Source organism: Sebastes umbrosus, chromosome 1 (genome assembly GCF_015220745.1).
Source record: "Sebastes umbrosus isolate fSebUmb1 chromosome 1, fSebUmb1.pri, whole genome shotgun sequence".
Classification (NCBI taxonomy): Eukaryota; Metazoa; Chordata; class Actinopteri; order Perciformes; family Sebastidae; genus Sebastes; species Sebastes umbrosus.
Window position 1 is genome coordinate 28,968,209 of NC_051269.1, and position 24,914 is coordinate 28,993,122.

Genomic DNA, 24,914 nt, shown 5'->3' on the forward strand with positions numbered 1-24,914 from the left:
AAATTTAAAGTGATTTAATTCCCCTTTTGATGATGATTCTATCTGTTTATTTACTGTATAATCTGTGGATTTCTCCAGTGCTTTAGCTGCTTTGGTTTTGAAACTCCAGACTGAGGAAAAGTCAACCTAATAACCTGCTGAACAGGATAAAAAAATGTCTTCATCTGTTTTCACATGGGTATAAAAAATACTGTACATTCAGTAAAGGTTGAGTTGTCCTGATACTTAACGCAGAAAATGAAAGTGAAATGAAAGTTTTCTCCATATAAATACTTCGTTTTTACATTGTTATTGTGCTATTTATTTATTTATTTTTTCCTGCTAATCTCCTGCTCCACATTCCTGTCCAGTAGGGGGCGGTAATGCACCTATAAGCTGCTTTGACAACCACCTATAAACACCAAAGAAGAAGAAGAAGTTGTTGTGCTATTGTGTGTAGGTCTCCCCGCCACACGAGGGCGCTGCTGCACACACAGCGTAATGGGCTTGATAGAGGGATAGTCAAAACCATAGAGACTTAACTACATATGTATTTTACATCCATGGTATTCATATGGTCAAAACAAGGATGGAGGAAACTGGAAAATACAAGAAGTAAATGAAGAAACCAACAGCTACAGCAATAATACCGAAGAGGTCGGCGAAAGCACATCTTCTGAGGACAACTTGGGGAAGTTGGCCTGTGTTGAACAATAAACATTTTAAATATATTGACCGTTCTCAGTCCAAAATGGCGGCAGCGACTGTTGTCAAAAAAGCACTGGAGTTTCTTCTCTATGTGACAACTAACGTTAGCCCTAATCACCTCACCTGTGTACACCTGTAAACGCTCCTTCTCTGAGTTGTGGCCGAGTGCCCTGGATGGATATGATGTGATGGATCTTCTGCAGAGAAGAAGACCAGAAACAACACCTGGGTTAAGGTAAGACAGCTTGCTCTGTTATCACCTGTTTCTGAGCTTGTTTAATTGGAAAGCTAAACTGATAGATTTGGATGGAATATAGTTTTTTTTTTGTTTTGTTATGATTTATCAGAGAAAGTGAAAAGATTTAGCCCACTTTATGAAGAGGCAGTGATTGATTAGTATGCATAGATCAAGTTTTGTAATTTGAATGTTTATTTTTATTGCTGCACAATATAACATTACAAAAAGACATAAGGTGATTGGTGCTATAAGACATCTCTTACAAAAAAAGAATATACTTCAAGTTTATTTTATAAAATATACTTGAAGTATATCCCCAAGTATACTTTATGTAATAAGTATGCTAATATCAATGTATTAGTAATATACTTGTAAGTGTACTACTTCAATACTTCTTGGGACTAAAAGTAAAAGTATACTTTTAAGTATACTTTAAATGTAGGAGTAGTACACAACTAGTTTACATCCAAGTTGTATTTTGTACTGCAACTATAATATGAACTATACTACAAGTGAACTTATAGGTACACTGTTATTTTACTAGTTATATACTTGTAGCCCATTTTTTAGTTTATGAAAGTACACTTTAAAGTTCTCAGTAAGCTACTAGTTTAATAGTTTTTACTGCAACTATACGTGTAAGTTTTCTTAAATGAACTTATAGTACTTAGCCAATTATACTTATACTTTTCTGTATACTTGTCAGCATAAGCCAAGTATACGTAAGTATAATTTTGTTAAGTTTATCTTTGATAAGTACATAAAAAGTAATCTGAAAGCATACTCTCTTATTTTAAGTTTAAAAGAAGTATACTAAGAGCATACTTGAATAAACTTTTGGATGGCGTTAAAACATTCAGACATTAAGTACAGTACACTAGTTTATATATTGAACTGGGAGGTAGCGTTTGGCCAGAGTTTGTGACGTGACATACATGTAAGATTAGGTGAGGTTTGCTTGTAAGGAGGATGGCTATTGGTGAATGAATAATGGCAAAGAAAAGAGGGAAAGAGATTTAATTTTAAGTTACTAATTTAATGTTACTATTAAATGCTTTATTTAGCATACAGATGCTGATAAAATGTGTCTCTGTGAAGTTAACCGATATCCTGTGCAGCCATCTAATTGGATGTGTTTTATGTGTGGTGTATTTGCACCAGACATCTGATATGTGGGATTTTTGTTGGCAAATTGCATGACTTGTTTATAGGCTGCCAACATTGATGGTTAGGTCTCCTGTGTGTTGGAGCCACAGTCCTCTATGTTGTTAATCTGCGGTTGGTGACATCATATCTTCAACCTGAGACATTGCAGAAATGAAGTGTTTCTGTGCATGTGTGTGTTCGGTCTTTGCAAATCTGTAGTTATTTGTGAAAGCAGATAAAGTAGGTCTAACGTTCAGTGTTATAAATCCAGAGGACCTGTGACCATTAGTGTGTTTCCTGAAAGATTATGTGTTACCAGTACTTTATAATTTGTAAAAAGCTTGATTTAAGCAGTCAATGTAGGCAAGTCGCCCTTTTGTCCAGTTTTTAAGGAACATTTGAAATATTATCTTTGAGGAAAACCATGCAATTGTTCCTATTACATATCTTTATTTACCTGATCTCCAAGTGACTTAATGAATAGCTGTTAAACAAATTGATACACAAATTTAGCATTTGATTTACACACAGGCTGGAGGACCGTCTGGACTGCAGTCCATGAGGACGTGAGACGTTCACATTTACTGAGGCAATGTAGCTGATGTATGTTTTTAAACACCTCCTGTCATCACATCCATCAGTTGAGTTTGAGTAAACTTGTGTCACTGGGTGACGGCTGGGATCCAATTTTCAGCTGAGTTATGTGTTACAGCAGTGATTGATAACGCTCTAGCATTCTACTGGAGGAGGGAATGGTAGTATAGTATAGTATTTGGGCTTTTTGTTAAAGTGTTTATGAGGCTACTTGACCCATAGATCCGTAAATATCCGTTATGTTAATACTTTATAATAATAATCACCATTAGCCTTCTTACACATATAAGACACAGTACATATAAGACACAGTACTTTTCATGTGTCACTTTTATTTTAATAATGCCAGAATAAACAGACACAGCTCATTGTTCTTAGAAAAAAAATATGAACATGCCATGTGTTTAATTCACTATACAGTTAGAACATTTCTAATAATCATGTTGTGATCATCAACTTGTTTAAATTAAATATGTTTCTATCACATCCCAAAGGCCACATTAAAGTTACAATAGAAATTGCAACCGATGTCTAATAACTAAAGTATGTATGATGCTACAAACACACGTTTTCCCTTTGTGGTCGGTGTTGTATCTTTGCTCTGAATGTCACAACGTTAGATGAAATCCTTCAAGCTTCACTTAAATAGTATTTCCCCCCAATAAAGATACTCAGTTAGCTCAAATATGTTACACACATACAGAGTAAAACATCAAACTTGTCATAAATGATAATGTGCATTAAAAGTAAGTATAAAAACAAACTGTATTTACTGTACATAGCTTGTGAAACAGACAGTTAAAGCAAACTCAACCTAAAAGTGCAGATTTCCTGAATCCTCTTTTTTTGGCTCAATGATGGATAAACATACAAACTGATCTTAATTAACTCTCTTTTTGGTGTGTTGTCCACTTATGAGCCTAAAGCTGCCCACACATGATCAGCAGTAAAATTGCTCTGCGCTGGCTTTGCCATTGTTTTCCTACGTGGAGAGCGGTTCCGTCCGACTACGCAGAAGCGCTACTCTTGGCGTGGGGCAGCGGTCGAAATTGATTTCAACTTTGACCTCGGTTGCCGCTGACCTTTCAAAGCGCAACCAATGGGAAGAGCTGCAACTGTTGTTGTCGCCTAGAAACAGTGAACAGCTTTTCTTGCACACTTTTTGATTACATATTAGACCTGGGCTGTGCTTTGCCTCTGCGAGGCTCTGTGCCTTTCTTTGCGTGGGGCTGTCGCGGTGTTGTCTCAAAATGGTAATATGCGGTATTATTGCAACTTTAAAAAAAAACAATAAATTAAATGCATGTTTATTATTCAATGGAGAACACAGAAGGGCAATGAGACGCTTTGGTTGCATCTGGTTGCCATGATACAGAATATCAACTCGTCGGCACACGGTAGAGTACTTGCTCTGGAAGGGAAGGTCGAAGCCCGTAGGGAGAGAGGACGGACCTGCCGGTCTATGTGTATTCATTTCTCCTCCGTTATTGTTGTTGTGCAGCACTTGTAGTCTACATGTAGGATGTGATGGTTGGTCATAGTGGAGTTTTACCCAAAGTTGAACATTTTCCAACTCTCAGTAACCAGAAAGAAAACACCATACGTGCAGCGCTAATAGACGCTCAGCGCCTCGTCACGCTGCTGCCATTTGTAGCAAAGTGTAAAAATGCGTCCCTCCTAGTGCAAAGACTTCAAAATAGAAAAAAACGGGAACATAGCGGTTGTGGCGGTTGCTTGCCATCCCCTGCGGTTGTCTTTTCAATATCGCGGTATTGCAGTATTGCGGTTATAGCCCTAACATCACGGTGAGCGAATAGCAAATTTCTTATCATGTGCAGGCAGCTTAATGACTGTTTAAGCACATGCTGTAGGACGGTGGGGTCACAGTCGACCCCAGAGTAATACAAAAACACATATAAAGGACCGGCCAGAGTACAGTGGACGACTACAGCGAGGTATCAGGCAGTGTAGAATATATATTAGGGCGTAGCGACAAAACCAGCAGCAGGATTGTATGGACAATATTACATCAGGAAAAAAACAAACTTCCAAACAGTGACTCATGAAAAACCGTATAGCCCTGATGCCATCTTGTTCATGAGGGTTATAAATCCAAGTTGATTTGTTGTATGTAGGGGAAAAAGTGCTGAGAGAAATGCTTTACTCGCGGCCTCCTCCAAAGATCTGTAGCAGGAAGGTGAACAGGTAGATGATATCCAGGTAGAGGCTCAGGGTGGCAAAAACATATTCCTCTGGACTTATAGTGTAGCGCTTGTTCCCTAACAGCAACTGGGTGTCAAACGCCAGGAACTGTGGTAGAAAGAGAGACAGATGGAGAAGAAACAAGGAGAGTAAATTAATAATGAATAAAACGATGAACTTCAGCTGGACAATATATTGAGCTTTCCCTGATCTGATTCTCACCAGAGTAAAGAGAATGGCTCCTCCCACAGCATAAAGGGCATGTAGCCAGGGAACCTGTGGTGCAGGATAAAAAAGCATTACAAAACGCTGCTAAGAAGGACAGCGGGATGCTAATTTAAGAAAAACAGCAGAGTGCTTTGCAAGATTATCTGTGAGGTTAATCCCTTCTTGTTAACGCACACCTAAAATACAGCCAGCAGCATTAACCTGCGTCTGGTGTTTGACTCATCAGCAGCTATTTTAGACTTCTTCCAGGAAGGTGTGTGTGTGGACTTACGTATCCGAAAGGGACGACAATAGAGAGGGTGATGGCACAGAGGAGCATGACCATGCACAGAGAAAACAGGAGGCCCTGACAGGATGTGACGTCAATCTGTAACAAAAAAAACATATGATGGCTTTATTTCACTTGTTTGGTTGTTTGAAAGCAGTTTAAAAGTTTAGTTTAAGCAGTTTCCTCTCACCTTGGTCTGGAAGCTGAAGAGGGTGACAGAAAGAACCACCAGAGTTGTGATTCCCAGACACAGAACCACTGATTTGGTGTTGTAAAAGCTGGAGGAAGAGAAGGAGTCTTTTTAACTCTGGAAATGAGTTGAAATCAGTGTCTAAGACACACACGCCTACATCCCAATATGTATTTACCTCGACACAAATCCCATCATGGAGGCCATGCTCACAGTCTGAAGGGAAAAGTAAAGAAATACTACCACAGTTAGGGTTTATGTTGAGTGTGTGAGTAAAGAGTATATTGTATCATGATGAAGAAATACTCACAAAAAGAACTAACAAAATGATATTCCAAGGAAACTGCCTCCTAAAGAAAAGAAAATCCACTTTGTCAACTCAAATTCACAAATGTATATCTACATAGTATTATTCAGGTGCTTTAATTAAATAAACATTACCTCAGCTCTCCACAGCAGGACAGTGCGATGTAGGTGGCAAAGAATACAAGACTGTAATAAAAAAGGGAAAATGATGATACAAAAAAACTCAGTAAATAAAGTCATAGAAAAAGGGCGACACTATAATGTGATGTTTTTTACTTACTAAGATAACATGTACAAGCCTGGATGAGTCTGGATATAATACCTCACAGGTCCACTGTAGAGACACAAATTAAATGGATTTAATTCATGTTTTAATCACAGCGGTGAAAACAAAAAACTTTAGAGTTACCAAAAGAGTTGTTACCAAAATGAGAAGAGACAAACGATGGCCACGGTCACTAACAGCTGAACCAGGAGAATGGCGTAGACCTGCAGGAAGACGGAGATATAGTATCAGAGCAATGGAAGAGTCTCTGTGATATTGCTTTTGTACTGGTTTCACTTGTTTCATGTAACACATATTTTGTACCTTCCTGATGAAGGTCCGTCTGATGTTCTTGTCGTCCCAGGCGAACTGGGCCTCCATTTCATCATAGCCTGAAGAAAGAGGCAAGGAGGAAACATATGAGGACTTATCTTTGTAGAAACTGAGGATTAATCACACATGGTGTCATAAAATGATACTGCAACATTATTCAGACAAATGAAGTCGCATTATTACGATTAAGAATCAAGATTACTAGTGCTGCCCCCTCTTAGTCGATAGGTTGACTAATTGGTCGTTTTGGTCTTAGTCGACTAAGATTTCTTCAGTCTATTAGTCATTTTTTATGCTTTTTTCACGCTGAATGATGTATTTCCAAGAAACTTATGAGCACATCTCTGGTAAATACAAGATTTAAAGTGGTGCTTTTGTGTGATTCTTTGAGAAGAAACTCGGCTTCACAAATCTGTCCATTAAATCAAGTAATAGATTGGTAGAACAATCCGTATGAGTGTTAATCGACTAAGAATTTCTTTGGTCGAGGACAAGCCTAAAGATTACAAACTGCAATGAAACAAAAAACATGTAATCATAATAACAGAAAAATACTTTACTTTACTTTTAAAATACTCTAACAAGCATATACTAAGTCTAGGTAGAAATTGAAGACATAGGAGCCAGTATCAACCCACAAAGAAGTTAGTTTTTACCTGCAGTCGCCTCCTGATAACTGGGGGGCTCCTTGTCATCACCCACCTGCTGGGATAGAAACACGGTTTGTATGGTCATTGCAATTTTTAATCAGATGCATAAAAGCATAATCGTCTTTACATTCCCTTTAGAGCTGTAACGACTAATCTATTAATTGATTAGCTGTCAATTAATAAATTAATCACCAACTATTTTGATAATCGATTAATTGGTTTGAGTAACTTTTTAAGGAAAAAAGGCACAATTATCCGATTCCAGCTTCATAAATGTGAATATTTTCTGGTTTCTTTACTCCTCTATGACGGTAAACTGTATATCTTTGAGTTGTGGACCAAAACAAGACATTTGAGGACGTCATCTCGGGCTTTGGGAAACACTGATCAACATTTTTTTTAATGTTTTCTGACATTTTATAGACCAAACAACTAATTGATTAATCGAGAAATCAATGAAATGACAATGAAAATAATTGTTAGTGGCAGCCCTAACTCCCATGTGTTTACGCTCACACACATGAACCAGCACAGTACTCATTTTGCTTTCTCCTATTGTTTAACTGTGCTTATGTCTGTGTCTGTGTTAAAGCTGCCTGCTGACAATTTTCCATAACAGATTTGTCTACAACCAGCCTCCATGTTTGATTAGGTCAGAGGATTAGGATGGATGTGATGCGCCTCCATCTTTTCATAGCCAGCATCATATTTCACACACATTACGTCATTATTTGGTTGATCATTTTTTTTTTATTTTGAGCTTGGCTGTGATGTTGCCATTAAAAGAAATGTCTATCAGAAACAGAATCTCTACAATCCTGACTCAAAGCCATGACTTCATCATTTATGTTTCTCTATAAGCCACATATTTGGAGAATATAAGTTTTCCATTGCAGTTCCAAAAACTAACTTAAAAATGCATTTAAATGTCATTGGTCTTTATAATCAATCCCTATACAATGCATTACAATGCTGTAGTGTCACTATAAGGTAGGGAAGTTGAAAACATACCTTTCCCTTCTTCATGATTGTTTCCCTTTCTGCACCTTTGAGTTGCTGATGATGAAGAAGACTATTCTGAAGTCACGGGTGAAATGTTTTTCTTGTCTTTCAATTCCAAAATCTGAAAAAATCTCAGCTCCTCTTCTCCTGTGTAATGGGGTTTGTGTGGTCAAAAAACACTGCGAGTTGCGATCAAAAAATGTTGTTTGTAGGATAGTTGTTGCTCTGAATTTGTCTCCAGCGCGGATTACACTGAAGCAGCTTTATAGGCCTCCGTGTGGTTAATCTCTCTCTAACCCTGATCCCACGCCACCCCTATTCTCAGCCTAATGAGGTTGGTCCAGAAATGTCCAGGTAGTCCCGAAACATTGAGATGAAGCCGGACCGTACCACTGCTGTTGCTAGACGGGGGTGTCGTTTATGTCTGTCATCGGTTGCACAAACCTTCTAAACAGTGTTACAGGACAGTTAATCATCCTGTAAGACTCAAAGGACTTACATATCTGAATTACATATGCATTACATCACTGTTTTGCTCCATTTTAGGGGGAAATGAGAGCCACAGACATAGAGGGTATTTGATAATCTGCATATTCATACTATGTAAGAATACATTATCAAAACCTGCACATTTTAATCTGTTTATTTACACTAACATGTTGACTGACAACATTAATATACTGTATTTTCATTATCAAGAGGGTTTATGATGTATGACTTATCAGATTATTATTTGTGTTTATTCTGTTTATACATTTTTATTTTATTTATTTTATTTATTTTATTTATTTTTTTAACAGTGATCTTGTGATCTTATCAGGCCTCAACAATAAGGATTGCCCGCTTGCCCGGGGCAAGTAAAATGCCACGTAGGGCTAGTAAATCTAGCTTCTCACTTGCGCGATTGAGCAAGTGGTAAAAAACAAACACATTTTTACCGAAGCTGATGATGGAAGTAGCTAAAGAGCGAGCCATCTAGCTTCTTTCACATCTCTTTTGAGAGTTGCACGTGCACAGTACCGATCGGGAACTCGCGAGAAAATGGCGGTGGGTAAAGATAAAAGTTTATGAGCTGAGGTGCAAGCGAACATTTCAATTATTTTGGTTGAGTTGGGTCGGCGTAAGAGGATGTGGGCGAAACTCTAGATTAATTTACTTAAATCTAAATTAAATATGACAGTTAACTTTAGTCTTTGTTGTTATTTGATAACCGCTAATAAATAAAATAGAGACAATTAAAAATTGACTTGGGGCAAGTAGATTTCTGACCCACTTTCCCAACCTGGCAAGTAAAAAAACATCAACGTTGAACCCTTTGTATGACATCATGTTTTTGTGTAAGAGACTGGTTTTGTAACAGGCACGTCAGACTAATGAGATTGAAGTTAAGAACATTATGTAGTAAACACATAACCTCTACAAACAGTAATAATGAGATTTACCGTCAGGCACTCATCTTTGACCTACTTTGACTAATATTGATTTTAACGTTCTCTGCTTTGCCAAGAAGACAATTAGAAAAAAACACCAGCAGCATGATAAAGAGCTCTGATGAAATGGGATATTTTATGATGAATTTTGCCTCGGTATAAATCATAAAGTAAGGACACGCGAAAGAAAACCACTGATCTGAAAAGAATGTGGAAAGTCTGCTATGTAGTGATATAGAGCGCTACAGGAATGAGTCCAAAAACTTGGAAATGATTTAGCATTTTAGCACTTCTGGTTCCCCCACCTCAAAGTCAATGGGTTTATGGTTAACACAAGTTTAAGAGATTTTAAAGTTTTGTTCTACAATATAAAGAACGTCGGTAAATACCCCTCTTGTGAATTTTGAAGCTTTACGTGTCTTAAAAAAGGCTAATCCTACAATAATCCAAAACCCAGTGGAAAAATCCCATTGGCTTTTTGTCGAGGGAACCAGGGCGATGCCAACTTCCAGGTTGGCTTACAAAAATATGTCATCCCTGGAGCCCTCTATAGGGCTTTTACATAGGCTGTTCTAGCCATGATGATACAATGTCTGGTTAACACGTTTGATTTCACTTGCCCGTTTGGGCAAGTGGGTCATAAATCAAAATGCAGAAAGTACGTTTTTACTCCCCCCCCATACAAATTGTTTTATATATTAGCGGTTATCAAATAGCAATAAAGACTTGCCATGTTCAATCTTTATTTTAGTAAATGAAATGCGGCAAATTGTGCAATACATTGTTGGAGTTTCGCCCAAATCCTCTAATGGCACCCAATTAAACTCCTGCTTCCAGGATACTTGAAATGCTCGCTTGCGCTTCAGCTCATAAACTTTGTCTTTACTTTTCTCGCGAGTGCCCGATTGGTACTGCGCATGTGCAACTCTCAACAGAGAGGAAAAGGAAGCTAGATGACTCACTCCTTAGCTACTTCCATCAATGGCTCCGGAAAAAAACAAATGTCTCTGTGTACACTTCCTTCTTGTAGCCACTAGATGGCACCAGCAGACAAGAATATATTTGCTAGTATGCTGCAAGAAGGAAAACTGTGTCAGACACAGAGTAGGTAGTAATACTGTTGGTCCTTTGCTTCTTTACCCAGTTAAGTAAGCAGAAATGCTATCTGTCTCTTTTACTTCTGATAGTGGAGCAAGAGGATGTTTCTTTAGACAGTATACTACCTATAATACCTTGATAAAACAATCTCACCATAAAGTTCCTGTAAAAATGGCAATGTGAAGATCTACATCTCCAAAATGACTGGGCAAACTCTATCTGCTCATGTGATATGATCAAAAACTCCAGATCAGCTACTAAGCGGACCATATGGTGAGATTTTTTTCAAAACTGAGAACGAACTTTGAACCTCAGGTATGCTGGCCCTGGTCTAAGTCCTTCGAGATGCACTTTGATACACCACAGAGATGCTGACTCTTTGTTGTCATGTTGTTGTGTGGTAATAGGCGGTATTGTTGATTTTGGCAGAACAGACTTTTGGTTCCAGTAAAAGTCGTGGTAATCACAAAATAATGTGCTCTTGTTGTTATCATACTGTCCAGTAGGTGGCATGTGAAGACCTCAACAGGATTCATAGAAGTGTCTGGAACACTGGTTGTGTCACAGCTCCAGCAGAGACTTTTTACTGTAGAAAAACACTTTCAGTGGCTTTTCTTTTTTTTTCTTCTGATGCAGCACTGAGAATAAAAGTTTGGCTGTGTTCAAATAAATGGAGGGCAGAGGGCCGAGGGCAGCTTTTGGCTGATGCTCATTTTTCATTTCTTGGCACCGAGGGAGAGATCTGTGCTATTGCTTAGAGACAGTTTTTACTGCCAGAGAATCACCTGATGTGGAGGCGATTTTGCTGAATTAAAGGAAATATACTGGTGGATATGCGTCTCCTGATATTCATTCATGAGGGGTCGCATGTTCTCCTGAATGTTAGTCAATATAATTACCTGAGAGGGAATATTAATCTTAGCATGAATCCCTACTATTTACAGGGATAAAGTACATGTATTTGTCTGATGTTAGCAGTAATTTAAGGTATCTACTAGGGCTGCAACTAACGATTATTTTCATTGTCAATTAATCTGTCGATTATTTTCTCGACTACTCAGTTAGTTGTTTGGTCTATAAAATGTCAGAAAATGGTGAAAAAAAAAAATCTGTTTCCCAAAGCCCAAGATGACGTCCTCAAATGTGTTGTTTTGTCCACATCTCAAAGATATTCAGTTTACTGTCATAGAGGAGTAAAGAAACCAGAAAATATTCACATTTAAGAAGACTTTTTTTTTTCTTAAAAGATTACTCAAACTGATTAATCGATTATCAAAATAGTTGGCGATTGATTTAATAGTTGAGAACTAATCGATTAATTGTTGCAGCTCTAGTATCTGCATATAAATCACAATCATGAACAGCCTGTATCCGTCCACGTCAGTCCAGTTTATAGCAAACAATGACTCAGCTTATTATGGAGACTTTTGGAGGCCACAGTTGCTGTTTATGGAAAATGTTCCCAAACAAGTACTCGTATGTTTTTCCCAGGCCTTCAAGCAGACTGTGACGTCTTCTCCTTATGCCGTCTGGTGCCCTGAGCATTTACATACTCACATCTCAAGTCAGCCTACAGTAAAAGTGTCTTTTCAGTGCCTTATTTGTTTAAATCATTGAAAAGAATCCATCTGAGTGAATAATCTCCCTCCCGATGGCCACTTGTTGTCTCTGCAAAAAAGTCCCTGTGTGTTCGCGGCAAAGAACATCACATTGTATTTATTGAAGTGTGCCATTCTTTGAAATTAGATTTACTAGTAATCACACTCAAAAATCAAGTGGTGTTTCTTATTTGTAATAAAGCCCCAAATGGCTCTCAGACCTGGAGCATGATTGGCTTATTGCCTCTGTTGCTAGGCTACGGCTCCACGGTATGCCTCGGTGATAACACCGATGGTAGCATCACATTAAGGAGGAAAATGAAAAAAAGATGAGCACAAGGAAGAATTGCTGTATATAACATTATTTAATAATGGTACTCTATGGTGCAACCATAAAACATTTACAAAATATTCACAAGGTGATGCAGTCAGTTGACAATACATTTATTTCAATTATATATCTTCAAATAAAAAGTTTATACTCAGTCAGGTTGAAATGCTGCTTTCTCTTTGCAGTCTATAGAGCAGTCTATTATGTGTGATATACATACAATAATCCAATACTAGCTTAATTTACATATCCAAGAATCTGCAAACTAACGAGGACCAAGAATAAAGGTTATATACAAAATTTACAAGAATACACTTCGACATATATTCCATCAGACACGGTCTGAAATGACCAGTAATTTCTCCCTGATTACCGCATACAAATACAATGCAATTTACTCTCATTTCTTAAAAATGTTATACATTTCTCAATCACAAATGGGTGATTTTCATAAAGATCTTCCACATGGTGAAATGTTGTGAAAATAGCTTATGTCATTTCAACAGGGCACACACACACAAACCGTCCTCCCAACCGTGTATTAGACGTTTCTATTGCTATGTTATATATTGATTTAATGCATGGAAACTGGAAAGTGCCCTTTACACGTCGTAGCATGAATTGACAGTAAGAAATGTTGGTGAATGTTTGTACATGTTGTTCTTTCTCTTGGCAGGAGTATGTGCTTCCCTCTTGTTAGCTTTGTGAGCTGGGATAGGAGGACAAAGTCTAGTGAGGAACGACAAGGTTTCTCTTCTTTTTGGTCTTCAGCACAAACTCCCGGAGGGAGAGGTGATGACTTGGTGGTTTGATGTTGACTCGGAAAACCTTAAGGAAGAACTCAGTCTATGTTTTAATGTCTTTTTTTTTAGCAGTCCTGGAACTGGAGGAGGAATTGAGCCCCATTGAGTTCAGGAGCCTCCACCTCCTGCTGTGCCTGCACTGATCTTTTTTCCAAAGTTCGCTCATGGCATCAGACTTGGCACAGCTCCCACAACAACTGGCCATCATGCAGAGGCCGGTGTACTGTATGTGGGAGGCCAGGCTTGCATGGCGCCGCCGACGCAGATACCTCTGGAAGCTTTAGCTCTTTCGCATTCAAGGATCTATGCGGAAAGCCAAAAGCTTGTCAGAGTGATGGTTGTTCAGGGTGCGCAGGTCCGGCAGACGTAGCAGCAACTTTGGGAAGAGGGTGCTATCATCTGGGCGGCGACTGGTGATGAGAGAGCGCAGGGCTTTTATTAGGTTCTCCTGCAGCTGCTCCACTGCTCCAACCTCCACGATACCAGAGCGATCTGGAGAAAGAGAGGAGAAATAAGGGTTAGACACAAGGAAATGTGTGCATACAGTAAGTATGTGCTTTGTGTACATACAGTATGTGCTTTATGTACATGCATTAGTATGCCTGCTTACCGGCAGAAACAAGAACGACAGCCATGAACAGAGCCATCTCGTCTGGCTCCAGACCCAAAGATCCAAGCTTCTCGCTGAATTCAAACATAGCGTCCAGCAAGGAGCCCATGCCAAGAGCCCTAAGTGACGCCAGTGAGTATGTTTGCCCGTTGAGGAAGGTCACCGTCCTCTCCTTGGCATCAAACAGTGAGCAGAATCTCACCATCAGAACCTGTGGACAGAAACACACACCAGGTTAGCATCAGAAAAGACTCCAAAAGGGTAGGAAAGGAAATAAAGGAAATCTCCCACAGTCCCAAACAACAATTATATTTAACTGGATGTACCTGGAAAGTGCCGGATTTGAGCAGCATGACCTGATCATGCTGGCTGAGAGACTGGAAGCCTGGGATGCTCTTTGCGAACTCCACCACTTCTTTAACAGCAGGGGTGAAGCACTGGGAGAAAGACTCCCACACCTCCTGACTGGAGCGACTGGCCGGAGCCACAGGACAGGAATTGAGTGGACATGCCTGCAGGAGAGACGAAAGAAGAAAGGAAGTGTTAGGGACTTTTTATTGACTTATAGATATTCACGTACTCAATACAGGGGAAAAAAAAAATGTCTTACCAGCACTTTGGCTCCTCCGTTTAGCTTCCAGGGGCAGGGGCCTTGGTTCTGGGAGTCACTGGCTGCGTAACTGTTCTGATTGGCTGAGTAGGATTGAGATGATAGGCGGCCACTGACGGGGCACCGATTCTGATTGGAAGAGAAGGTGTACTTGGCGTTGTCGATGACGGTGGAGTTTTCGTTGGTGGAGGAGGACACGGGGCAGCTTGTGGTGACGTGGTAGCTCGCCTGCTCCCCGTGAACCACGTGGTGGGTCTGGGTTGCCGAGTGCGATATGGAAGGCTGCTGCGCCGGACGGTTGTGGAAAGCGGTAGTGCCGATGTTGCGGTTGCCGGCAGCCAACTTGATCGGTTTCTCATCTCTGCTCATTAAGTCGCTGTGGTACGACTGCGATACGTCATTCGTCTGGTTCTGTGGACTGCAGGGGGCGTCGGTGGGAGGCGACACCTCCATTTCCATGGAAGCGGATTCATTGAGACTGTTCATGTAGCTCTGCATCTCATCCAGTAGTCTCTGCTTCTCCCGTTTGGGAATACGCCCAAAACGCACAGCTGAGGAGAATAGAAGAGAAGCATCCTCTGTTAGCATTGATATGACTGCCAGCTCCTTACTGGCGGCACTTTAATTAATACACTGAACAGTATAGAGAAACAACCACTCTTTGTTCTAATATGGATTCTACATCTGACGCTCAAGCTGTTATTTCTATGTGGATTAGACCTCTCAACTGTCTCTGACTATTCTGCGTCCATCGCAGCTGTTTCACCACAATACAAACACTTAAGCCTTCATCTCATCCGACTGCCTCATCCTCCTCTGCAGCCTGTACAATCCTCCCTTCCCCCATTTTTCAATTCTGCACCTCCTCTGACATCCCTATTTATAGTACTCTGTATGCTACACCACCTCCTCTTCCTCCCCCTCTCTCTCTCTCCCTCTCTGTCTTCCACTTGAGCACTCGCTCTCTCTTTTTCTGTGAAAGTAGGTCAGTGGGTCAACAACACTATATAAGATGCCATTAGTAAAATGACAGTGAGTGAGAAGTGGAAAGGTCAAGTGAGGCAGGTAGGAGAGGTGAAGAGATGAAGAAAAAAAACTGGATGATCAAAAATGTATTTGCGAGCAGTCATGTTGTCCAGTCAAAGACATGGAATAAAAATGGCTTCGAGGGTCGATAACGTTATCGTGGGCTTGGTTAGGATCGATAACAATATATTTTAATTCACCTTGTGTGCATGTTCAGAAAATGAAAATATGGTTATGAATAATAAAGTTTCCCTGCTGTGGCCTTATGCAGGTGATTTTTTCAGTCCCGCATTATGGCTTTTTTAGGTCAGCTAAAAATGTTTGCTCCAGAAAAAACATGATTTATTATCACCTAGTTTCGCCGTCTCCCGAGAGATCGGAGTCCTGCGGTGAAATGATGCAGTAGAGCAGATTAACTGTGGTAATATTATTTTGATTTCAAGTCGAGCGCCATAGGTTTTCATGATTAACAGGACAGAATAACATTATGTCTCGTATATGTTTGTTTGTTAATGTCAGTGTTGACAAAAAAAAATGGGTAAGACTGTACATCTTGGTGGACGCACGGGGTGATCAACAACTTGGTGCCCCAATTTCCCGAAATAAACTATATCTGTCACAGTTTCTCCATGACTGATGACTACTGGGACACTAGAGCGCCTCTTGCCATAAATCAGACGGCAGGGCAAGGAGAGAGGATGACAGAGGGAACAAAAGGAGGGGAGTGGAGAGGGATGAGAAGACGAGGGGAAAATGAAATTCTCTGAAAATGTAATCTGATCCTCCATGTGACCCTGCATACGTAGATAAATTAAATCCTCTCCTCTACACTAGGAAAACAAAATGACTTCAGTTTTAGTTGCCATATGTCTAAATATCTTCCTTAAAAAGGGACATTAACACTGTCTCTCACCATCTCTGGACATGCCCACGGAGAGACACTTCTTAAAGCGGCAGTGCTGGCACCGGTTTCTGTTCATGCGCATGATGAGACAGTTTTCATTCTTCACGCACATCTTGTAGTGGATATTCTGCTGAATGCTGCGTCTGAAGAAACCCTGGAAGAAGAATAAAAGCTTCGATGAGTGTCTTGTGTGACAACATGTCTGTGTGTGCACCTAATGAATAGAAAGACTTGACATAATGGTATCTTTGTTCAGTCTCACCTTGCAGCCTTCACAGGCGTGCACGCCATAATGGAAGCCAGACGCGATGTCCCCACACACTTTACACAGAAGCACCATACCTCCGGTTTCTGTGAAAAAAGCATCCATCGATCATCAGAGAGAGAAATACAGGAACAAAGTGCTGGCAGGTACACATAGAGGAGAACATGAAGTAGGGAAGTGAGTGGGTACTTACTGGTGAACGTGCCAGTGAAACCACAAGGTCTTTTGGCCACTGTGGGATGGCTGTAGGTTGCCGACGATACAGTCGCTATTTGGGCAACGGGAGCATTGTTTACTTCTGGAAACTGGAAGACCAATTTCGGGGAAGGAGTCCCTCCCCTTCGTTCCCCTCTCTGCTTCAGGGGCCCAATCTCGTGAAAGGAGCCACTCTCTGGGGACGAAGGCTGCGAGTGGGAGGAGGGCGACTGGGTCTGGTATCCACTTGAGGGGCTGCCAGGACTCGGGCTGGCACTGCCGCATGAGCCGGCATACAAGATAACACCACCTGGAGGAACAGAGAGGGGGCAAAAACTCAGCTCGCTGCCCTTCATCTGTTCACATGTACAACGTGAGCGGGAGTTCAAGTGTTGAGCAATGCTCTACTTTGATCCAGTGAGCTTACTTGGCGGACTTTCACAAAAACACACTCAAAACCCTGATCGTGTTGGGACAACAGAAATTTGATCTGATGAATAATTTAGAAAAAACGCCAGACCTAGAGCAACAACAACTCTGACCTGGATATCTGGAGTCTTTTGGCTTCTAACCTGGTAAATAATCAAATAAAAAAGGCTTTATCATGCCAACGGGCGTGTTGCTCTTACTGACGGACCGCCCATTGGAGAGTGTTATATGAATAAATAATGCGAAAACACACGATGACTAAGTAAGATAAGCTTATCTGTCGGTTGAACCAACACCCACACATGGGTTATTTAACCATAAATAATATTACGGCTAAATGTTATGGTCTGATAAGAGGTTGTTTTCTATAGATATTTCTGTTGCTACAATCTTTGTAATTCAGGATACTATACATATGAATTTAGGTGGAAAAGGAAACACCATAAAATGCTTATAATATGACAGTGAGTCACTCCGTGTTCGTGCCATAAACAGGCCTTTGTGTAGGGATGTCACACCAAGTCGGAAATGCCCTAAACCCCTCAACACGCCACCCATCCGTCCCCCCCCCCCTCCCGCCCCCATGTTTTGCAGACAGTGTTCTTCCCTGCAAAATGAAAGCCTGCTCCTCACGTGCAGGCTGAGCCAGCCAGCTCCCTGCCTGCTTGCTTACAGCAACGAGTCTTTCCTCCCCTCCCTCCGAACGCCCCCTCCCTTCGTCTCTATCCTCCTCCCCTTGTCCCTCCTCCTCCTCCTCCCTCCCCACTCTGCTGGCTGCGGGCACGCAGACCCATCTATCCGCCAGCCACCTGACCGGGAGCTCACATGGACTCTTGACACAGTTCCCGCCCGGCTCACAAGGCTCTTTGCGCAGTCCCGTGTAGACAACAGCAGCAGTACAATAACAAGCGCTAGGGCAGATCACGTTTGGCATAGAGAGGGCTTTAATGCTGTGACTACAGACGCAGAGGGAAGGGAAAAGCAAAGCAGGGCACGGCTACCTTAAACCACTGCATTCCACACAGTCACCAGCAACCCAGTCACGTTTTATATAAATATATATACTGTTGCAAGCATTCATAATTTAAAGAATTTATATATTTCTGCTCATTTGGGTGGCTCCCCTTCTGATTATCCTCGTCTTCAGTTCAGAGTTTGCCCTCCTTTTTATTTGCAATTAGATCACTGTGTCAGGTGTCCAAATACCTTAGCAAAAAGTCTGTCAGCCATGTGAGGAAATACCGTGCTCCACATTCATTCATATCATGATGATCCCGATTTCACATTGTGCGTCACTATCAGACAGATTGTGAGATTTTCACATTGTAACACAGATTTTTGTCAGATGTCAGAACAGGTTACTGTCGTCATATTAAGAGGCTTCTTGTCTATCTGTAGTGGCATTTTTATCTCAATATCCTTGGATTTTCTACTCTGTCATTCTGTGCACATTTTCCTCTCAAGGACCTTGAATCGTCAGAGAAAAAGCCTCCCCTCGTCTCTTGTGCTTTCTCTCCTTGAGACAACACGTGCTGCGTTCTGTTTATCTCCTAAGTGCCTCCTTAATTCCACTGCTCACACGTGTCTACTCTGAATGCAAGGTACTCTGCGTCTTAGGTGGTGGCAGCTCTAATATCAGACAGACTGTGTGTGACGTGCAGTTTCCTGTGTTTGTGTGAAAAAAGATAAAGCTCTGTGGACATGTGCATCAGCTGCAGAGGACAGGGTCACACCGTACTGTCACACGAGCTCCACTCCCTCTTTTCTACATTCATAATCGTGTCTCCGCCCCTCTCCCGTAAAAACATTCCATATTATGTCCCCTAGTAACCGTTTCCTAGAATCTGGCTTGACTGGATGCCAGAACGAGCTCTGGGAATATCATCCCTGCTGTACTCAGGCACAGGTTACAACATGTGAGCCGTGGATACACGGAGCTATAAGAAGTACAGAATAAACAAAACACTCCTCCACCGCCCCTCCCTCTTTGACAGACCTCCATGAACTTCCACTCTCATGTGTTCCCACCCCATGGGCATGCACGCACGGCAGGCCAACTGTGTAGGCAGCATGCATATATCATGTCCGGAGGGGAGACGCCCCCTCTCAACTTCCAACTAGTCTGCCCTCTTTCGTGTGAACATTTGCAACTGTGCATGGGCTGTAAGCCCCACTCCACGTGAAACAGCTGGCCTCATGTCATGTGCCTATTTATGAAGCACTTTCAAGAAGGATGGTTCTCAGCTGGCAACATTTGCTTTATATCACATGAACCTCCAAGGATCTTCTATTGCTATATAAAGAAACAGGCATGACTCCATTGTATGTTGTCCCAGTTTGAACTTTAAGTTCTGTCGTGCGAAAGTTTTATAATTATGTAGGTATTGTTGGTTCACCCGTACATGTATAATAGACTAGAGGTTATACTCAACCCTCAGATAGAAATACTATCCGACACCTGAATCAAGCTTTTAATATGAATTAGTTGTGTGATCGACGGTCAAGCTGACAACCAGAAGGTATCTGGTTTCAGGATTGACATCAGAGTGTAACATTAAGCTTCTTGTTCCCATCAGCATGAGACACCTGTGACGCATTCATCTACTTAAACATATTGGAAGTTTTTACATTTATATAAAAAGGTACAGGCCATTCAATTTCTGACATAATGACACACTCTTGGGATAACATATCATTTTGATCATTAAAGATCGTAATTCTTTTAGGTCACAAGGTCAGCTCTCTGAAGGTGTCATCAGTTGCTATAAATCCCATAGATGTGGGTTAATACACCTACTACACCCACTAGTAGGTTGTATAATCTATTCACATGGTAGAAGGTATAAAAGAGTAGGTAGTAGGTGAATGAGGCTCCGAATGACCTACATCTATGGTGCTTATAGTGACTGATCACGCCTATTTAATGGCCAAGTGACAGTTGAATCGGTTGGTTTTGCGGACACAAACAAATTACGAACAATAACTAATTAAAATTCAACTGCTAACACACCCATATTCTTTATAGTAATTATGTGGTTTAATCTGCAACCACTGAGGTTGAAGGGAGAGGCTGTGGTTGATTACTTTTGCCAGAATGTCATGTAACACTCTGAATGATAAAGGCTTTCACTGATAATGACGACTTATTAAAGCATTTACCTTCCATTTGACTGCTGGCAGTTTACAAAATCCTGATCTTCAAAATAAACAAGTAAATAAGACACTAATCTAGAGAAATTGTTCCAATAAGTTAGGCTTTTTGTGAAAGTTAAGATACTGGAATTAAAAACTTTGATAAAATACCTTGAAAAATATTGATATTTGATACAATTTTCAATACCACGGGGATAAATTGACACAACATTGAGGGCATACAATTTTAGATTTGTATTAAAAAAATAAATAGCAAAGTGTGTGTGTCAACTTGGTGTCAGAGAGAAGAGAGAGCAGAAAGTGCAGCTGGTACGTGTTTATTGATACTGCAGAAAAGGAGTATTGAAATTGTTTCAAATATTCAGTATCAATATGTGTCAATACTGCTATCCTACTGTTGCCTTGTTCATTTTGGCATTCAAATTGTTATTGTTGTAGCTGTACTCCTAATTAAATAATTGCTTGTGTGTGTGTGCCCAGTAAATAACCCATAACCAAGTTCGAAAGTAGGTTAATGTGTCCTTTTCACATACCGAACAGTAACTCCACGTTCAGTTTGTTTAATATGTTTAATATGGCCCCATTTTAATTACTGCTACACATTTCCAAACCAGTTAGAGTCACCAGATTGAAAGAAAAGGTCTGCTAAAGCTCTCTGACCCACTGACCAAGAAGCTCTCTGCATTATGAAGAGGAATCCCCGTGCAAAGCCTAGCGCGAGCAGAGTGTGCGCGCGGTGGACGGGAACAACCGAGAGAGAGGGGTGGGGGGGGGGGGGCACGTGGATTGTGAGGCTGTATACACGTGCTGTCAGCTCGAGGCGGGGTAACTGCGTATTAAAAAAAAAAAAAAAAATCAGGCGCATGATCCTCAGCATCACGACTGGTTCTACCCAGGGTGCACTGGGGCGAGGAGCGGATGCAAAAGAGATATGACACACACAGAGTACTAGAGTGTTAATGGGCATCCGCTGCTCAAGGACGTTACATTATTGCAATAAATAACATTTAGAGTGGGAAGTATGTGAGTGGAAGTGGTGACGTCAATGCGCATTATGATATTTTGTATCTATGCCACCTAATGGAATGCCCTGACATCCTTCACATGTTCTAATAGATTGCTATCAGCACGTGTCTGTTCCGCTCTATACTAATAAGAGAGCTGCTGCTGAAGAAATGAACACACTTTAATATTCCCCTGTCTAACCATTAGCCTACATACAATATTTAAACACTGAAACCACAACAGGAAGTGGTTTAAAAACTGATATCAATCTTGTTTTTTCATCATCCGCTCCATTTAAGATGATGATTCAGATCCTGGCAGAACAGGATGTTGACTCTGAAAACTGTTTTTCAACTTGTTTTTGTGACTTCTCCTTGACATATATTCCACTCACAAAAAAAAAAAAAGTTACTTTGACATTCCAGTAAATGAATCACACATGATGCACCAAAAGTAACCCTTCCCATACAATGCCAAGTTATAGAAACTCCCAAAGCACACACAGCCTACTGCTGCTGAGTGACTCACCTTTATCTGACAATCAATAACATATGAAAGGCAATAAATAATGTCATAAGGATAAAGCGAGCTGCAGAAAACGTGCTCGGTCAGGGGGCGTTTTGGGTCGCGCTTCACATGAGTTTTGTTTACATGCAGAGAATCGGAAGTCTGCCGCAGAGATTTGACGAGAGAGAGGACTTCCCTCTCTCCAGCTCCACATTCTCCTTCAACAACTCTCAACTGTCTGCAGCCCAGAAGCAGCACTTAGCAACGTGACATACATATGTTGAAATACAGTTAAAACCATGCCTTACAGCCTATAGTATCATTCCTAAACGTGACTGCAACAGAGAGTTTCCCAAAAAAAGCTGCACATCATATGTAAAACACAGCAACTCTTGCACAAATGAAAAATTGCACATAAAAGGATAGAAAAAATGCATTTTTACGCACGACTGGCGCAATAATAAACACTTCTATTGGCTCATGCAATTATACTTAAAATTGCTTATAAATCATCCTTAGAATGAATACATTTACCATCTAATAATAATAATAATATTTGATGTAGAGAAGAAGTGCAATGGCTTATATGCTCCCATCATGCACCACTGCATGTGCTTGTTTTAAATTACTGCAGTTTGGCACCAGTTGGAATAATTACATTACATTTATTTTTATATATTATACTTCTAGTGTAACACTTCTGTTTATATTTATTTATTTATTACATCTACCTTACCTGTTTTATTTGCTTTATATAACTGTGTGTGTGTTTTACCTGTTATATGTTTTATCTGCCTCGTTTAGTCAAGTATTTGTTTTAAAGCACTGACCAGAAGAAGTGGCAAACTGTGAATCTCGTTGTATTTAATACAATGACAATAAAGCTTTCTATTCTATTCTATTCTAATGTTTCCAGTGGATTCAGGCAAAACAAATAAAAGGCACACATTACATGATATATAAAAGCTTACTTACCACCAGGGCTGTGCTCCATGTTTCCTAGTAGGTCGATGCTGTTCACTTCTTCCGTCGTGCTGTTGAACTGTTGGACGTCTAATGCTGAACTGACTGCTTATCTACCGAGGAGTTTGGTTGATGTAGAGTCAAGAGAAAAGTGTATCCAAAAAAGCTCAGACCGGCAGCAGCAGTGTTGCGCACATGCAGGGCGGTGGAGGGGTGTTCTGAGGAAAGTCGGTCAACGAAGTCAAAGAATTAGTCTAAAAGGAAATGAGAGCAGATGCTGCTCCAGATGACTTCCGAAGAGATGAATAAGAGACAGCTCGGCTCTCCGTATGCACACCTTAATGATGCCAGCCAGGTTGTGTGAGTGAGTAGAGCTCTCACTGTGTGAAGGAAGGACTCCTGTAAATGACTGAGGTCCTCAGCTGCTTGTAAAGTACAGTCACCATGAAAACATGAACCAGGAGTAGAAGTAGTTTAAACACTCCCCCCTCAACTCATCAATAAGCAACACGAGTCCGAAAATAAACCAGCACGTTTTCAGGTGCCTGAGAAATGTGACCAGTTTTTTTTTCCTGTTCTTTTTGTGCGCTTCACCCCCTCCCTCCTGTTCTGTTTGTGGATTTGTATCACGGATATCTCCCTCTCTCTCTCTCTCTCTCTCTGTGTGTCACGCTCTCTGAAAACATTTCACCCCCCCCCTCCCTTCCTGTCCTCGTGCCCCCACTCTTTTTTTTTTTTTTTTTTTTTTTTTTTTTAAACACTTTCTCACTTTTTCATTGGCTGAGAGCCGCGCGTGGAGAGAAGGCACATTGGGCTCGTTCGACATTGGAATGCTGGTTGAAAGCTCTGCAGCATGTGCGCATGGCATGTGAGCTCACGCTGCCCTACTGACACACATTTTATGCTAATGGCCTGCCTGGGCTCGGCGATAAGACGACGAGGAAACGAGGCGAGAGAGGCAGAGAGGAAGCGAGAGGTCTCACTCCTACCTCATATATCCGAACTGCGCAGCTACTCTTATACAGTTATGTTTGGTTATCTGAGGACAGACCAATCCAATCCAAATTTATTTATAAAGCACATTTAAAAAACAACCAAAGTTGACCAAAGTGCTGTACAATTATACATAAAAACAACACAATAAAGATCAACTTAAAACCAGCAGGACATTCAAATAATAATAAAAGCATTAAGACCAATAGGAAAGGAAAAAAGGATTAAAATAGTCAACTCTCATGCCAAATTAACAAATATCAATATGTGACATAAATACTGTGCTTATATAACACATATACTGTATGTATTTTTTTGCTTAAAAAGACGAAACAGGGAAACAGAATTATTGATTGACAAATCTATCATATTTTTAATATCTTTCTGTTTGAGGTATTTTATTGTTTTAATTGCCTAAATGTACGTTGAATATTTAATTTAATGTTGTTGTTTTTTTTAAATAATTAAATAAACACTGAAAAAAGTCTGTAATTATTGCAGTAGCACACTCCACACTTCACATAGCTTTGCAAAAAATAAAAAGTCTGCCAAATAAAAAGTTACAAGACAGAGAAAATGTAAGAACACTAAACAATTTACTGCAATGTGAGGTCAATGTGTCAATGTGCCAGTCCACGTGCCTCCCCTGCTCAGGGCATTAGCTGCTACACATATACTGTATATAATTTCATTTTTTTTACAAAAATAAAATAGTCAATTCTCATGCCGAGCCAAAAGCCAAGGAATAAAAGTGCGTTTTGAGATTTGGTTTAAAAACAGGCAGTGTGGGGGGACAGCCGAACACGTGGAGGTTGATCGTTCCAGAGCTTTGGAGCTGCAACTGCAAAGGCTTGGTCACCCCTGAGCTTCAACCTCGACCTCGGG

General features: G+C 40.6%; 3 protein-coding genes across 5 annotated transcripts in view; 1 reads left to right on the forward strand and 2 right to left on the reverse strand.

Moving 5' to 3' along the window:
• The first annotated feature begins 494 nt into the window (after positions 1-494).
• The window catches only part of LOC119491402 (retinoic acid receptor gamma-A-like), a 94,091-nt gene continuing 69,671 nt past the window's right edge, over positions 495-24,914 (forward strand). For both annotated transcript variants that reach the window (XM_037775423.1, XM_037775412.1), the window contains exon 1: positions 495-922. The gene's annotated coding sequence lies outside the window, so the exon portion shown is untranslated. The remainder of the gene's footprint in view (positions 923-24,914) is intronic.
• On the reverse strand, positions 3,945-8,372 carry faim2b (Fas apoptotic inhibitory molecule 2b). 2 transcript variants are annotated; one of them, XM_037775544.1, is made up of 12 exons: positions 8,119-8,372; positions 7,114-7,159; positions 6,449-6,516; positions 6,284-6,348; positions 6,140-6,193; positions 5,995-6,045; positions 5,864-5,903; positions 5,732-5,769; positions 5,554-5,641; positions 5,367-5,462; positions 5,090-5,143; positions 3,945-4,975 (listed from the first exon to the last, which is right to left on the reverse strand). In XM_037775544.1, the coding sequence occupies exons 1-12, from the start codon at positions 8,131-8,133 to the stop codon at positions 4,826-4,828; spliced, it is 765 nt and encodes a 254-aa protein (XP_037631472.1). In that variant the 5' UTR covers positions 8,134-8,372; the 3' UTR covers positions 3,945-4,825. The 2 variants fall into 2 exon arrangements, with proteins under 2 accessions (XP_037631472.1, XP_037631464.1); XM_037775536.1 differs by having other exon boundaries at positions 7,114-7,162; positions 8,119-8,371.
• nr1d4b (nuclear receptor subfamily 1, group D, member 4b) lies at positions 12,582-23,673 on the reverse strand. Its single transcript, XM_037775387.1, has 8 exons — positions 23,049-23,673; positions 16,978-17,289; positions 16,782-16,870; positions 16,529-16,673; positions 14,590-15,140; positions 14,306-14,491; positions 13,980-14,190; positions 12,582-13,861 (listed from the first exon to the last, which is right to left on the reverse strand). The coding sequence occupies exons 1-8, from the start codon at positions 23,065-23,067 to the stop codon at positions 13,665-13,667; spliced, it is 1,710 nt and encodes a 569-aa protein (XP_037631315.1). The 5' UTR covers positions 23,068-23,673; the 3' UTR covers positions 12,582-13,664.